General features: G+C 37.7%; 1 protein-coding gene and 1 non-coding gene across 3 annotated transcripts; both read right to left on the reverse strand.

Moving 5' to 3' along the window:
• Positions 1-202: 202 nt before the first annotated feature.
• Positions 203-274, reverse strand: TRNAC-ACA (transfer RNA cysteine (anticodon ACA)). Its single transcript has one exon. It is a non-coding gene; the product is annotated as a tRNA-Cys (tRNA).
• Positions 275-1725: 1451 nt separating this feature from the next.
• THAP6 (THAP domain containing 6) lies at positions 1726-17091 on the reverse strand. Of its 2 annotated transcripts, none has more exons than XM_020904129.2 (5): positions 16991-17091; positions 15982-16084; positions 14512-14719; positions 10411-10536; positions 1726-3801 (listed from the first exon to the last, which is right to left on the reverse strand). In XM_020904129.2, the coding sequence occupies exons 2-5, from the start codon at positions 16059-16061 to the stop codon at positions 3547-3549; spliced, it is 669 nt and encodes a 222-aa protein (XP_020759788.1). In that variant the 5' UTR covers positions 16062-16084; positions 16991-17091; the 3' UTR covers positions 1726-3546. The 2 variants fall into 2 exon arrangements, with proteins under 2 accessions (XP_020759788.1, XP_020759786.1); XM_020904127.2 differs by lacking the exon at positions 16991-17091 and adding an exon at positions 16530-16767.
• Positions 17092-17096: the final 5 nt, after the last annotated feature.

Genomic DNA, 17096 nt, shown 5'->3' on the forward strand with positions numbered 1-17096 from the left:
TTCCAATCCAGAATTTAACCCAGGTCCCCCGCATTGCAGGTGGATTCCTTAACAACTGAGCCACCAGGGCACTGAAGTGAAGTCGCTCAGTCGTGTCCCACTCTTTGCAATCCCATGGACTACAGCCTACCAGATTCTTCCATCCATGGGATTTTCCAGCCAAGAATACTGGAGTGGGTTGCCACTTCTTTCTCCAGGAGATCTTCCCAACCAGGGATTGAACCCGGGTCTCCTGCATTGTAGGCAGATGCTTTACCATCTGAGCCACCAGGAAAGCCCCCCACTATGAATAAGGAAGCATGATGCTTAACAAGCATCTCTAGGTTCTGATGGCAGCACATTTCAAATCTAAGAATACTACCCTTGCCTGTATACTGGTGACATGAAGGCTGCCAGTTTTGAGTGAGACTGAAAGGACAGGGCTGAAAGGGGTCTATGGCGGATGCACACTGTGGTGGAAGCTGGCCTGCCTCCTGGGTTACCTAATCTAGCAGACTCTAAGACAGCAGTTATTGGTGGAGAGAAAAATGCAGGCGAAATTAAAGCAATACCACTGTATACATACTCTTGATTTTTCTCAGCTCATTTTATTGAACAATTGAGTGTATAAAAACCACATAGAGCACATTACTAGAAAAAGTATTTTATTTTTCAAACACATAATGGATTCTTTACCCTCTTTTATCTTTTTATTAAGACTAAATACATATAATTTCATCTTTTCTCAAATTAATGACAATGGTGTAATTGTGATTATCTTTTAGCAACCAAAGTCTATTTCCAGAGGTTTGAACTTGCTATGAGAAAAACACTGTATCAAGTCCATTGTACCTGGTTTGGTGCTGAGGTTGACCTGGTGAAACGGTTTGCTCCAGGATCCAGAGGCTACTGGAAGCTTGAAAGCAAAGTGGAGTGCTTAGGTTGACCTTGGCTGCTTAAAGATCCTCTGGATGGGGTGAGCGGTGCCTGCTTCTGTTTTGCACAGGACGGCTCATCCTCAGGCTAAGCTGGAATCTCTGGGAACAGTGTGTGTGTGTGTGTGTGTGTGTGTGTGTGTTGCTCAATCGTGCCTGACTCTTCGCAATCTCATGGACTGCAGCCCACCAGGCTCCTCTGTCCATGGGATTCTCTGAGCAAGAATACTGGAGTGTGTGTGTGTGTGTGTGTGTGTGTGTGTGTGTGTGTGTGTGTGAGTTGCTCAATCGTGCCTGACTCTTCGCAATCTCATGGACTGCAGCCCACCAGGCTCCTCTGTCCATGGGATTCTCTGAGCAAGAATACTGGAGTGGGTTGCCATTTCCTTCTCCAGGGGATCTTCCTGACCCAGGGATCGAACCCAGGTCTCCTGCATTGAAGGCAGTTTCTTTACATCTGCACTATAGGAATTGAGGTATGTACATGTTCAGGCATTTGCCTGGATGGTAGGTGGGGAGGACTCTACTTCTTATGTCACATTTCTACTGGTAATCCTTTTTCCATAAGGGGCAAATGGGCAGCTCTGGATTCTTGACGATACCAATCCTTTGCCCACAGCTCACTCTTGTCAATGACACTATGACCACTGAAAAAGAAGACAAACTCTTAGCTCACTGTGAACACGGAACACCAGTAGTAAAAGTGACTGTGGTAACTATGTGATGAGGCAGAAACTGGGAACTGACTCTCGGAAAGGTCTACTGGGCTTGATTTAAGCAGCCAGGAGACATCTAGAATTTGGACACACAGTTGTTTGGATATATCCTTTTACTTTTCTCCATTGCCCACTGACTTTAAAAACCTAAGATCATACCCCAACTTCCATTAGCGTGTCCACCATGAATGCAAAATTAAATAACTCAAATAAATAATGGGTAGCTAAACACTTTAAAGGTAGTAAAAAGATAGCACCTCAGTGATTTCTTAGCATAATGCTAATCTTTCAAATGTGGGTAAAATCCCATTTAGTGGGAAGGTTTGGAATCTTACATAAAAATATAACATGAATTATATATTTCTTGAATATAAAAAATTTAAGTGACCGTATCATTACTAATATTAATATAACACAAATAAAATTATAATGAACATTTTAACACAAAATGTAGTTCATTTCTAGTTAACATATTGAAATAACTGATTCAAATTCTAACTATTATAGCACAGACATATGAATGGAGTTTATCTATATACACATGCTTCAAAGTAGAATTTGCTTTGGGGCTAGTATTTTTTATTCTAACCCACAGTATTTATGACTCATTTCAGTTGTTTTTACTAAGAAATCAGGAGATAAACTTAAATTTCAGATTCTTGGATCAGTCAGAAAATAACTAAAAGTTATTCTTCTGTAAATTCAGTAAGAAGCTATTCTAAAATTGTTGCTTATCTATTTCTCTAAATGAAATCTCAGGTAGTAATCTTGTCTCCTAATTAAAGGAAGACATTATAACCCTCTAATTCCTATTTTAACTAGAAGAGCCACATCATTATTTTTAATGGTTTCTTCTGTATTTTGTACCTTAAAAAAAATGCTAGTAATACTACTTTCTGTAAAATACAAAACAGCATTAAAAGTAAACAGTTACTACTGGCATTCAGATTTTGAAGATATACCTTTATGATGAAATAACAGTCATGAAACAAAATGTTCAGAAGAACTGTCAGTAACCATTTAAAAATCAGATTTATGATCCTATTTAAATATTTGTTAAAGCAATGCTGGTTTACATCAAAGTGCTCCTAGTGAGGAGAAATGATGTACTATATTGAAAAAATAAGACCTCATCAGGGGTCTTCTTAACTCGGCTCTGAACCTTAAAAGCCAAAAGACCTGCACCATATGTTGTTCTCAAGGTCACTACCATGGGATGCCTTGTAAAAACATCTTTTGGTATTATTGATAATAAAAGCACTTTGAATTGGATTCTAGATGGACATGTGTTATAAGCAAAGATACTCCTCTGAAGCCAAAAATCTGATGCTGCTGAAGTGTCCACTTTCGACTACTAGAGTTTAATGTAGCTGATCTAAAATCATTTCCTTAGTCCTACAGAATTTTCCTGATCTCTTAACATTTTAAAATAGTGACCTGGCACTAGTTTAGGTCTAAAAGTGTTCATCATTTGGCCGTGTCTGATTCTTTGTGACCCTTGTGAACTGTAGCCTGCCAGGCTCCTCTGTCCATGGAATTTTCTGGGCAAGAATACTGGAGTGGGTTGCCATTTCCTTCTCCAGGGGATCTTCCCAACCCAGGGATTGGACCCAGGTCTCCCGCACTGCGGGTAGATTCTTCACCTCTGAGCCAGCAGGGAAGCCCATATAATTTAGGTCTATAAAAACATAACTCTCACAAGTTACTCCAAAACATGATAACTAGCACAACACTTTTACCTATCTTTTACAAAAAGCCTTTGGATAATAACTCTAATGCATCAGGCTGCAGAGCCCCAAAGGGCACTCTAAATGATGGAATGATGGACATTATTTAATGATGGTAAATGAGAATTATTTCCTTAAAAGCCAAGATCAATTTTACCAATTTTAAGTAGAACATAACATGAAATTATTTCATGAAATATAGTCTTGTTCTATGCTCTCTTGACACCAGTCCCAACAGAAAGCTTCCAGTCTTTTTGCTGTTTCTTGACTGATGAGACATTCATCCTTTAATTCCCTGATTGTCTTCCTCAATGATTTTTGGAAACGTTTTTCTCGGTCTAGAACATTCTGCAGACTTTTCTTGGTATCCTCTAGCTCGCTGATCACATGATCTAATTTATGCTTAAGTTTCTTTGGACTGTCCATCACACTGTAGCTATGTTCCTAAAAACATAAAAACCAAGTTATTAAACCAAACAGACAAGCAGTTAGATAAAAAAATTATAACTAGGCCTCAGTTATTTCTGCAAATACTATGCTTAGAGAACATTTTTAAGTTGGTGATACTAAGAGGTTCAAAGACCACAGGGAGAGGACAGGGATATTTCAGGTACCTAGAGTCCCCATCTTTGTCTAAGGTCTGGCATAGACAAGGAGGGCAGAATCCTGTAGGTGGAAGGCACTTCTCACCTGGAGGTAGGCATCTGCTTATGAAAAAGCAGCATGACACTCACAATGACCATAACAGTTTTGGTCCCTAACTGTGGGCTGCTAAGTTTAAGTTAACTTACATTTTTAACCTTTTAACTGAACTGCTTTATTTGATGAATATTTCACTTTATAAGGGATGACAGGAAAGCACTGAAGCAGGTCCTCAGGCTGGGTGTTAGGGATTTAGAGAGGACTCTGGTCTTGGATTTATAAAGGGATAATTTAAGCGCTCTGTATTTATTTTGGTTATGGTATGTTTATTGGGTATACTTTTTTCATTCAAAACCACCACTGACACATAAACATAAAATAATTTTGAAAAGCTGTTACTTAAAATTAGTGAAAATGACTTTGCTTTCAGCCAAGATGAAATAAGAGACTGGACTGACCAAAAAACCCCAGGACTTCCCTGATTGTAAAAGGATATCTGCTGCTAAGGCAGGAGACTGGGAAGAGTTCGCATGCTGTGGAGCAACTAAGCCCATGTGTCATAACCACCGAGCCTGCACTCTAGGGCCTGCAAGCCACAACTACTGAGTCTGAATGCTGCAACCACTGAAGCCCACGTGCCCTAGAGCCTGTGTTCTGCAAGAAGAGAGAAGCCACCACAGTGAGGCCAGTGCACTGCAATGAAGAGTAGCCCCTGCTCACTGCAACTAGAGAAAGCCCGTGTGTGGCGACGAAGATGCAGTAAGACCTCAACACACAGCCAAAAGGTATAAAAAAGTTTTGCACATAAGGACATCAGGCAAGGAAGGCAGAGACTGCAGAGAGATGGGAAACAAAGAGATGAGCCTTATGAATGCCCAACTTACTGCCTTGAGAGAGTTCTAGGTCTCAGTGCCAGGAGAGGAAACCCAGGCAGAGCCGGTTAGACAGAGTTGAGGAGGTAGTGCAAAGTATTTGGGGAGACCAAGGTGGCTACAGTTTACAGAACAAGGTATCAATAGTAGAGAGGAGAACCTGGAGATCTTCAGAAGCTCCCTATCAAGTATTGCCCTGAGTAAGATCAGAATGTGTGTGTAGGAAACTGCTCAAGGCTTGAGGAAAGAGTGGCCAGAAAAGATCAGGAGTACCCTGAGCTCACAGATTTTACTCCCACCAGCCAGTACCAGAAGAGTACACAGAAGAGTCTTGCCTCAGTGGAGGAGAACAAATAGCCTGAGACAGAGCACTGTTCTGGTCCTGCCTAAAAAACACAAAACCTGAAAGAGCCAAATTGTTTCCAAATAACTACACCTCATAACAAAGCTCAAGCATATAGGACGCAAAAATATCCAGCATCCGGTAAAGTAAAATCTACAGTATTTGGCACAGAATATTTACCAGGCATGCAAACAACAGAAAATATGAGCCATAATAACAGAGAAACCAATCCACAGAAACCAACCCAGAACTAGCAAATGTTAGAATCAGTGGACAAGGATATTAATGAAATTATTAAAACTGTATATGTTAGAAAGTTAAGCAGAGACATGAAAGATATAAAAAAAGAATCAAATAGGACACCTGGACTTAAAAATTACTATGTCTGAGGTGAAAAATATATTAAGAGAACTAATGGCAGATTAGAAATTTCAGAAGATTGGTGAAGGTGAAGATACAGCAATAGGAATGATCCAGAATGGACTACAGAGAGAAAAGGGAATATTTAAAAAACAAAAAAATGAACAGAGCATGAGTGAGAGGTGGCACAACTTCTGACAGTGCAATATACATGTAATTAGACTCCCCCAAGGAAAAGGAAGAAAAGTTGAGGAAGAAATATTTGAAGAAATCATGACCAAAATTTTTCCAAGTCTGATAAAAACTATAAACTCACAGATGGAGAAACAATAAATCCCAAGCATAAGAAACATGAACAAAGCTAAACTATGGTATAATCAAATTATTTAAAACCATTAGCAAAGAAAAAAGATGAGAGTAGATTTTTGATTAGCAAGCATGCAAATGAGAATATAGTGGAGCAACATCTTAAAAAAACTAAAAACAACAAACTCCCAAACTGTCAACCCAGAATTTGTCAATATCTTTCAAAAATGAAGACTAAATAATGATTGTTCAGATTTTTCCAGACTAAATAATGACTAGTTAGAAGACTAAGTAATGATTTTATAAAAGCTGAAAGAATTTATCACCTGCATAGCTGCACTGTAAGGAGTATTAAAGTCCTTCAGACAGAATGATACCAGATGGAAATATGGACTTACACAAAGGAATGAAAAGCCCTGCAGTGGCAACTACATGGGTGGCATATACCTTTTTTTCTTATTATTTAAATCTTTTAAAAAGATAATTTACAGCTTAAACAAAAATTATATCAATGTAATGTGTGGTTCATAGCATATGTACAGTGAAATGTATGACAGCTGTAGCAAAAAGGCTGGAGAAGAGAAATAAAAGTATACTATGGTAAGACATGTACATTATACACTAAGTGGAATAGTTTCACTTATCATGTAGCCTGTGGCAAGTTAAACATGGATGCTATAGACCCAAAAGCAATTAACAAAGAGTTATGGTGAATTAATCAAAAAGAGGAGATAAGATGGAATTATAAAGAAATTTAATTAATTAAAGGCAGAAAAAGAAAAAAAGAACAAAGAATAAATGGAATAGGAAATAAGTATGATGACAGATTTAAACCAAACCATATCCCATTAGATAATTTGATATAAAGTAATGATAATCACATTAGATTATTATAGTTTAAATAATCCAAATAAAAGGCAGAAATTATATATAGAAAAGATCAGTGATCATAAATAACAAAGTTATATTAAAAAATCAAGACCCAAAAGTACATGCTGCCAAGAAAAAACACACTTTGAAAATAAAAAGACAGAAATAGGTTGAAACTAAAGGTTTCAACTAGGATAACACTAATAACAGAGAACTAAAGTATATGCAGAGTACATCACGAGAAACACTGGGCTGGAAGAAGCACAAGCTGGAATCAAGATTGACGGGAGAAATATCAATAACCTCAGATATGCAGATGACACCACCTTTACGGCAGAAAGTGAAGAGGAACTAAAAAGCCTCTTGATGAATGTGAAAGAGGACAGTGAAAAAGTTGGCTTAAAGCTCAACATTCAGAAAACTAAGATCATGGCATCTGGTCCCATCACTTCATGGGAAATAGATGGGGAGACAGTGGAAACAGTGTCAGACTTTATTTTTTTGGGCTCCAAATTCACTGCAGATGGTGATTGCAGCCATGAAATTAAAAGACACTTACTCCTTGGAAGGAAAGTTATGACCAACCTAGATAGCATATTAAATTAAAAAGCAGAGACATTACTTTGCCAACAAAGGTCCATCTAGTCAAGGCTATGGTTTTTCCAGTGGTCATGTATGGATGTGAGAGTTGACTGTGAAGAAAGCTGAGCGCTGAAAAATTGATGCTTTTGAACTGTGGTGTTGGAGAAGACTCTTGAGAGTCCCTTGGACTGCAAGGAGATCCAACCAGTCCATCCTAAAGGAGATCAGTCCTGGGTGTTCATTGGGAGGACTGATGCTGAAGCTGAAACTCCAATACTTTGGCCACCTCATGCGAAGAGTTGACTCACTGGAAAAGACCCTGATGCTGGGAGGAATTGGGGTCAGGAGGAGTAGGGGATGAGATCGTTGGATGGCATCACTGACTCGATGGGCATGAGTTTGAGTAAACTCTGGGAGTTGGTGATGGACAGGGAGGCCTGACGTCCTGCAATTCATGGGGTCGCAAAGAGTTGGACATGACTGAGAGACTGAACTGACTGACGGTGGGTATATTACTATCAGACAAGATTTCAGAGCAAAGAATATTACCAGGCATAAAGAAGGCCATTTCTTAATAATAAAGGGGTTAATTGATCAAGACATAAGTATTTTCTTTTCCAATGGTTTTGAATAATTTGATTACAATGTAGCCTAGTTTAGCTTTCTTCATGTTTCTTGTGCTTGGGATTGCTGAGCTTTTTATCTGTGGGTTTATAGTTTATCAAACCTGGAAAAATTTTGGCCATGATTTCTTCAAATATTCCCCTCTCTTTCAACTTTTCTTCCTTTTCCTTTGGAGAGTCTAATTGCATGTATATTGGACTATCTAAAAGTTTTACCACTTCTCAATGATGCTCTGTTCATATTTTTCATTTTTTAAATATTCCCTTTTCTCTCTGTATTCCATTCGGGATAGTCCCATTGCTATATCTTCACCTTCACTAATCTTTTCTTCTGAAATATCTAACATGCCATTCAGTTCAGTTCAGTCACTCAGTTGTGTCCGACTCTTTGCAACCCCATGGACTGCAGCACCCCAGGCCTCCCTGTCCGTCACCAACTCCCAAAGTTTACTCAAACTCATGTCCATTGAGTCGGTGATGCCATCCAACCATCTCATCCTCTGTTGTCCCCTTTTCCTCCTGCCTTCAAACATGCCATTAATTCTCTCCAATATATTTTTCAACTCACATATTGTAAGTTTTTTCTAATTCTTAGTTTTGCTTATATGAGATGATAGATGTTCATCTACACTTACTGTGATGATCACTTCATGATGAATGTTAATTATATTATTACTGTACACTTTAAACTTATACAGTGGTGTATGTCAATTATATCTCAATAAAACTGAAAGAATAAAATAGAAAGGTACTTCCTCAGTCTGATAAAGGGCAATTATGAAAAATCCACAGTTAACATCATATAAATATCTTCAATGGTGAAAGACTGATGCCTTCCTCCTAAAATCGGGAGCAATGCATAATGATCAGCTCTCAGTACTTCTATTCAGTATACCCTTAGAGGTTCAAGGTAGTGCAATTAAGCAAGAAAAAGAGATGAAAGGTATTTACATTGGAAAGGAAGAATTAAAACTGTCTTTAATGACAGACATCATGATTATTTTTGTAGAAAACCTGACAGTCTTTATGAAAAAGCTTTCATAATTAACATGTGAGTTAAGCAAGTTTGACAGATACAAGATTCATATACAAAGGTCAATTTATTTCCATATACTAACAGTAATTAAAACAATGTCATTTATAATAGCATCCAAACATACAAAATACTTAGGGATAAATCTGAAAAAAGAAATGAAAGACTATACACCGAAAATGACAAAAACCCTGCTAAGAAAATTTAAAAGTTTAAATATGTGAAGTGATGAGCTGGAAGACTTAAAATAGTCTTATTAAGATGTCAATTCTTCTCAAATGGATCTGTAGATTCAACAGAATCCCAGTCAAAACTCTAGCGGGAATTTTGTAGAAATTTATCAGAAGTGATTCTAAAATTCATACAAAAATGCAAAGGACCAAGACTATCCAAAACAACTTTGAAAAAGAACAAAGTTGGAAGATTTAACACTGATAAACACTGCCTGATTTTAAGCATTATTATAAAGCTATATATATATATATATATATATATATATATATAGTAATTAAGATAGGAAAACAGATCTGGATTCCAGGGCCTGATTCTAACATGAAAAAGCAATCAGATGAATAAATAAATGCAAGCTTCAATACTGTGTGTGTATGATAGTCCTTCAAGAAAACCTAAAGACATAACTATTTTTAAAATTAGATATTTCCACATAGAACCTACAATACCAATACCTAAAGGGAAGAATTATTTATTGTGTTTTATTGGTTGACATTACTTTGCCAACAAAGGTCCATCTAGTCAAAGCTATGGTTTTTCCAGTAGTCAAGTATGGATATGAGAGTTGAACCATAAAGAAAGCTGAGCACCGAAGAATTGATGCTTTTGAACCATGGTGTTGGAGAAGACTCTGGAGAGTCCCTTGGACTGCAAGGAGATCCAACCAGTCCATCCTAAAGGAGATCAGTCCTGGGTGTTCATTGGAAGGACTGATGCTGAAGCTGAAACTCCAATACTTTGGCCACCTCATGTGAAGAGTTGACTCGTTGGAAAAGACCCTGATGCTGGCAAAGACTGAAGGCAGGAGGAGAAGGGGACGACAGAGGATGAGACAGTTGGATGGTATCACTGACTTGAAGGACATGAGTTTGAGCAAGCTCTGGGAGTTGTGACGGACAGGCATACTAACGTGTTGCAGTCCATGGGGTCACAGAGTCAGACATGACTGAGCAACTGAACTAAACTGGACTGGTTGAAATATTTTTTGAAAGCATTCTTTGAATTAAATATGTATATATAAATTATAATGGCCCTTGGAAGCAGTATTACTTTTGGTTATTACATATTAAAAACATCTCAAAAACCTGAACTCCCAGTTTTTCAGTAAGATTTTTAAAAGCTTAATCCTAATGGAGAGGGCATGTTCATCTTAAAAATATCAACATTAGCCCAGTAAGTAATTTTACTTACAAAAATGAACTGCGACTGGAATTCTTCAACACACGAGGAAGCATCAACAAGCTTGGGATTGTGGTTTGTAACTGGAAGGGCTCTGAGGGTGAAGTTTCTCCTACAAGGAAGCTTTTCTCTTTTCCCCTGTTAAGAATAGTTAACTGTTAATCAATCATTATAGATATTTCTGTCCTTTTGTAAATTTTTAACCTTCTTAACTTTTTGTAGCAAAATTATTATTTTTTTATGGAAATTGCTTTTAAAAGTCAGTAAAATTTAAATTCACTGAGATTACTTTAAAGGAACTTCCCTAAAATAACTTTAAAGTTTACCTGGAAACATGAATTTTCCTTAAAAAAAAAGAATGATAATGAGGGAAGATATATCCTACAAGGTATTAAAAATATCCTACAAGGTAACAATATTTAAGATAGTGTTCTGTTCTTTTGGCTTCCCAGATGGTTCAGTGGTAAGGAATCTGCCTGCCAAGCTGGAGGCACAGGAGATATGGGTTCTAGCCTTGGGTCAGAAGACTATTCTCTAAGAAAAATATGAACAGATCATGTAGATAAGATCCTTCAGGATAAAAAATGGCATTCTGAGTAAGTGGATAAAGGCTATAAATCATGAAAAATGAACTAATTATGAAAAATAGTTATATCCTTTATGAACAGTAAATCAGAATGAATTTCTATATAATGAAAATTCATGTAAGAATGAAAACAATGAGGAAGTAGAAAAATACATGGGAAGTATTTATAAAATCTTAAATCAGACAGCACAAGAGAAAATATAGGACTATTTAAAAAAATGTATTTCACACAAAACAAACACCATAATTAGAACTAAAGACAAAGAACAAAAAGTAACTGCAACATAGTTAAATGATTCATATCCTCAATATCTATTGTTGTTACAAAACAGCTTAGAAAAAGATAAAACTGGAAGACTTTAATAAGTTATTCACAAAAGAAGTAGTAAAACTGTCTAATGAACACAGGAAATAATGCATAAATGCACTAATATTCAAAGATAAATTAAAAGAATAAGATGCCATCTATGCATATCAATTTCAGCAAAGGTTAAAAACACAACTTACACTGAGGATTAGGATGGACAAACACTTTTACACATAACTATTAGTAGGGCAGTAGACTGATACAAACTTTATGATGGGCTTTTGAGAGGTTTGTATCAAAAGCAAAAAATGACTTTAAAATGTGTGTAATTTTTGATCTAGCTATTTTATTTCCAGGATGTTAGTTTGGGGAAATAAGGATATGTACATAGATTCAGCTACAATAATATTCATTATAATGCTTTTTAAAACAGTGAAAGATGATAATCTATATTCAACAGTAAGGATTGATTACATAAAGTATTTATTGTCCACACATAGGATCAACCACTATATGGTCTTTAAAAATGTTCTGTAAAGATGACATCACTAAATATGAGGAAGGATATAGAATCATAGGAACTCTTATAAGCCAAAGGTGGGGGTATAAGTTGGCAAAACCACTTTGGAAAACTATGGTGATATCTACTCAAGCTCATCCTAGGATCCAGCAATTCCATTTCTAACAGAAATGTACATATACTCTGTAAAAATGTGTACATTTAAGTGCATCAGAAGGCATGGACAAAAATGTACCATTCATAACAGCTCCGAAGTGAAAATCCAAAGTTCACCAACAGTAGAATAGAAATTATAGCTTATTTATACATGTGCTGAAGAAGTGATATTTTTTTTTTTTTTTTCCGCCTGGGCGAGAAGTGATATTTTTGAACTGTGGTGCTAGAGAAGACTCTTAAGAGTCTCATGGACTGCAAGGAGATCAAACTAGTCAATTCTAAAGTAAATCAACCCTGAATATGCATTGGAAGGATTGATGCTGAGGCCGAAATTCCAATACTTTGGCCACTTGATGTGAAGAGCTGACTCACTCTGGGAAAGATTGAGGGCAGGAGGAGAAGGGAGCAGCAAAACATGAGATAATTGGATGGCATCACCAACTCAATGGACATGAGTTTGAGCAAACTCTGGGAAATGGTGAAGGACAGGGAAGTCTGGTGCACTGAAGTTCATGAGGTCACAAAAAGTTGGACAGGACTTAGCACTGAACAACAACAGATGCAATAAAATATTATAGTGCAAAGAAAATACATGGACTAGTACCACATGCTGCGATGTGGATGAATCACAAGAACAAAATGTTGAGGGAAAGCAGCCACAGTACAGAGTATGTACTATATGACTCCATTTACAACAACTGACAGGGATAAAAGTCAGGATAGTGGTACTTTCGAGGTGTAGGGACTGGGAAAGAGCATGAGGGAAGCTTCTGGGGCATTGATAACTTTCTCCATCTTGGTCTGAGAGGAGTTACATGAGTATATTCACTTTATGAAAGTCCAATGGTCTATACACTTATGTGTGCATTTGTTATATGTATGTTGACTTCAGTATAAAGTTTAGTTAAAAAAAAAAACTGATGTTCCATATAGGTTTCTCTTAAAAATGTGATCCATTGAGCTGCAACACAATCATGCAGGGTGCCTATTAGAAAATGCAGATCCTAGACTCCAAAGCTAACTTGCTGAATCAAATTTTTTGGGAGAAGGGGTTAGGATTCTGCATTTTAAGCCAAGCTCCCTGGATAATATTTAGGTAGACTAAATTTGAAAGCCATTGTTGTAGAAAAATATTTAACATCATGGAAAATATTATAATAGTTAAGAGTGAACTTTGGAGCTAAAATACCTGGGTTTAAATCCAGCCTCTGCCATTTAACAGCAGTGTGACTTGGGGAATGTATTCCAGCTTTCTGGGTCTAAATTTTCTCAAGTGGTCAAATGAGAATAAGATTATTTAACTCTTATGGTAGTTTGGGGGACTAAAAAGAGTCAAAATATATGTAAAGTGCTTAGATTAGTGCCTGGCACACAGTAAGCACTGTATGAATGTTAAAAAAAAAAAAGAGCAAAGCAAATAATAAAAAGGATATACAATATAATTCTGTTCTGTAAGAATATATAAATATAGATGAATTTATATACAAATATACACATACAAATGATAGAAAAGATCCACATAGAGTGTTAACAGTGTTACTTCTGGATTCTGTGATTTCCTTGTTATTAGGAAATAACTTTTGGAAGTTAGTAATTTATTATTTGACTTATTATGTCCGTATTTCTTAAGGTCTGCTTAACATTACAGATGACACCATGGTATAGGAAATAAACCCTTTAGAGCAAATTGCAGAAGATACTGTACATTTATTAATATGGAAGAAACTGAGTCAGTTTCCACTTTATAACTCAAGTACTGAGATATGAACATCTGCAAATGTGACCAAAGACCCTATGGGAGTAGACATCTTCTGAACTACTTCTTCTGTTTCCAGCTGTCAGGAAGGAGATATCTTTCAATGGAGGTTCATTCCTACTGGTGTGGGAACCCACAGGCTCTCCCTGAATTTTCCACATTGGAATCAGTCAATCTCTAGAGCTTCTGCAAGTGAGTACATGTTCAGGCATATGAAGTCAAGAGAGATACTGCGGGCGAAGCAGCTCATCGGTGGCACTAAAATCATTGAGAAAAGCCACAGAATACAACTAGAGTTTCCTTAAACAACCCTTTTATTTTTTTGACCTCTTCTTTCTTTCTCTTCTTAATTTTTGGTTTTCTACCTTCCAGTTCTACCTAGGCTTTAAGTGTGAATGTATGTGGCTCTCAAAGTATACTCTGTGTCTATTGAGGCTCTGCTCTTGACTTCTGCTCCAGTGTGAGGAGCACTGCCAGCTTGGAACTTCAGTTCAACTCTAACATTCCTCAAAATTTTAGACCCAAATCTTGAGCTATACTAACTCAAGTTTGCTTCACCAAACCTTAGTAAGGTTCAGATATTAACATTTCTGAGGGGCTATTGGTAAAACACTCTTACTATTCATTACAAAAGCTTACACAGCAGTTTACACATCTAAAAAAACTTAAAAAAGAATGGTTTTCAAATTAATAAGCAAACAGTAAAAAATGGCAGCAAGTGTGGTGAAGGTTCTTAAATAGTCCATAAAAAGTGAGTAATGATGGTAAGCAGCATCTGATAAACAAACCTGTAAGCGAGATATGGAGTCAAAAATAGAAGGTATGACTCCAGGTTTCAGTTTAATATTTGGAGCACTTCTGTCAAAATCTGTCTTCTTAAAGTGTCTTGAACACAGCACATCTCCTTTTTTAGGCTCCCAAATGCCTGCAGCATTCACATCACGTCTTTTCACTGCTAATACCCATTTTCTTTTGATGTTTTCATCTGTGGGGAATCTAGAAAAAAATACATACAGTATTTTAAAATTAAACACATATACCTGAATTAAAAGGCTGTGCCTAAATTGATTAACTGGTTTGTTATTACTCTTGGGAACTGGAATATTTAGGAAACCACTGCGATTTATGGCTTTATAACTTTCAGTTTTAATACTCAGATTTTTGTACCAAAATGCTGCAGGCAAATAGCCCTCATTTAATTCTCTCTCATATTATAAAGAAGAAGAGCTTCCAAAGGCATTTAATACCTTAGAGTAAAATTCACAACTGAAGGTTTTTCCTCATCTATAGATGATGAAGAATATCACTTGGGCCTTTTCCTATCTGATGAATTTATCCCAGATGAACAGAGACACTCGTAGTTCCATTCTTCTATCAGCATCAAAAAGTAGTTTAGTACAACATTTAATACAAAACAAGGGTATAAATGCTTAGTGAATGAATGCAGAGAACACCTGCGGAGTTTGGAATTTTGGAGAGCAGAACGATTTTGAGATCTGGAGGTTAATAGCCATATCTTTTCCAATTTTCCCAGCTGGCTCAAGTCCTTTTTGGAATAAAGTGGGGTACATGTGTTCATTTTTTATTTCCTTATACTTAGCAAAGTAGTTAGCAGATGCTTTCTCTGGCACATAGCACAATGCCTGGCACAAAAGCAACAAAATAAAACTTCAGCAAATGAATAATTATTAAACTTTATTGCTCCTTCTTTCCTATACTGTCAGAAGAATGACTAAAATACTAAATTAGGACCATCTTAATTTATCTGCAGTACAGCTAAACTTGGTCTGAAGTTGTAATTTATACCTTTTCCTCTGTAACATAAGCCTGATCTATTTTTAAACATCAACATAAACATAAGGTTGATTTATTTCTAAAGGACAGAATATATTTGAGCAAAGATCCTTGATTTGGATTGTAAACTACATGTAAACAACACAATTTCTTTGAAGGTATGTTAAAATGCAAAGTAGTACTATTAGCAAAAAGGTTTGATGATATTTTTGTTAATCAGTCTGTACCTTTGCAGGTATCTTAAGCTTCTGCACTAATTATAAAAATGTAAAATTATTATTGTCACTTCAAATTCAAGTAAAAAGGTTATTAAAAAAGAAGTTAACTAAAGTTCAAAATTGAAGATCTAGGAGGTATAGCTCAGAGGTAGAGCAACTGGTTGCAAAATTACAGATTTAAGTAGACCTGTCTTTTGCTTCTTTTAACAGTCAAAAGTACTTAGCTTAACTACAGCTGACTCTTACACGTGAAATGTCAGTCCTTTTAACTTGGAATTCGGTAAACAGCGAGAGGCACATCCAACGGCCGAGCAACATTTCACCATGGTTTCAGCAACTCATCCCAGAACTGAAAGAAAATTAAGGAGGCAAGCGTCAGTAACGTCAAAGCTAAGGGGTACATATTTACCTTTCCCAGAACGTTCTACGTAACATTACATGAGGTTAGAAAGCCAAAGGCAAATATTTTCTTTCAAAACCCGCAGCTCTGCTCATAAAATTTTCTAGGGGTTTGGCTCTTTAACTTAAGGCAGGTCATATTCAGCTAGGCCTTAGGTCAGTTTCGGGGGCGGGTACATTTCCCTCCCACCGCTTCTTACAGGCGCGCGTTCCCTCCATCACCAGATCTTGGCACCCTGACGCCTCCTAGAACGCTCCTTCTGCGCTCTCAGCTCAAGCGTTGCTTCCTCAGGGGAACCTTCCTTGACACCCGATTAAGTCAGATTCCCTCTAGTACTAGCTCTCAGGCAACACACACTTCCCCTTCCTAGCACTTCTCCAAGCTGTAAACCTACATTTATTTCAGGGTGTCTGTGGACTCTTTCTCCTTCACCAGTCTGAGTTCCCAGAACTGTTTTTGGTCACTTTCGTTCCCATGGTGTAGCTGGTGACTGGCACATAGTAAGTGTTAATATTCTACTGAAGGAATGAAGAGGAAGTAATGAAGAAGGGGACAAAAAGGCATTCGGGTCGCTGACGAGCGGCTGGCTGCTGGGCCGTCGCCGCGCGCGCGCCAGGATTCGCTCCCAGCCGGGAGGCCAGGCAGGAGCTCCGCCCCTTTCTCAAGGCTACGGCCGCTGCCGGGGGAGGGAGGGGCCTCACTGTCACAGGTGTCGCTGCGGCCGCCGAAAGCGGCCCTTCCCCAGGGGTCACCGGACGTCTCCGCGCCGCTGCAGTCCTCCTCGCCCCGAACCGCCCCCAGGGTGTGGGCGGGTAGCGATGGGGGGAAAAGGGGAGGCAACCTAAGAATTATTACCGTTAGAGGTGAAGGCAGCAGCTAACGACGACAACGGAGACTGCGCCTCCTTTCGCTTCCGCCCCGTGGTCCCGGGTGCCGGAAATCCGGCTGCCCCGGGTCACGT

The sequence above is a fragment of the Odocoileus virginianus genome, chromosome 29 (assembly GCF_023699985.2).
Source record: "Odocoileus virginianus isolate 20LAN1187 ecotype Illinois chromosome 29, Ovbor_1.2, whole genome shotgun sequence".
Lineage (NCBI taxonomy): Eukaryota > Metazoa > Chordata > Mammalia > Artiodactyla > Cervidae > Odocoileus > Odocoileus virginianus.

Coding starts and splice junctions, on each gene's coding strand:
- THAP6 (XM_020904129.2), bottom strand. CDS start 16,061: ATGGTGAAATGTTGCTCGGCCGTTGGATGTGCCTCTCGCTGTTTACCG. Junction 10,537..14,511: donor ACTCCATATCTCGCTTACAG/GTTTGTTTATCA, acceptor TATTCTTAACAG/GGGAAAAGAGAAAAGCTTCC. Junction 3,802..10,410: donor TCCAGTCGCAGTTCATTTTT/GTAAGTAAAATT, acceptor TTATGTTTTTAG/GAACATAGCTACAGTGTGAT.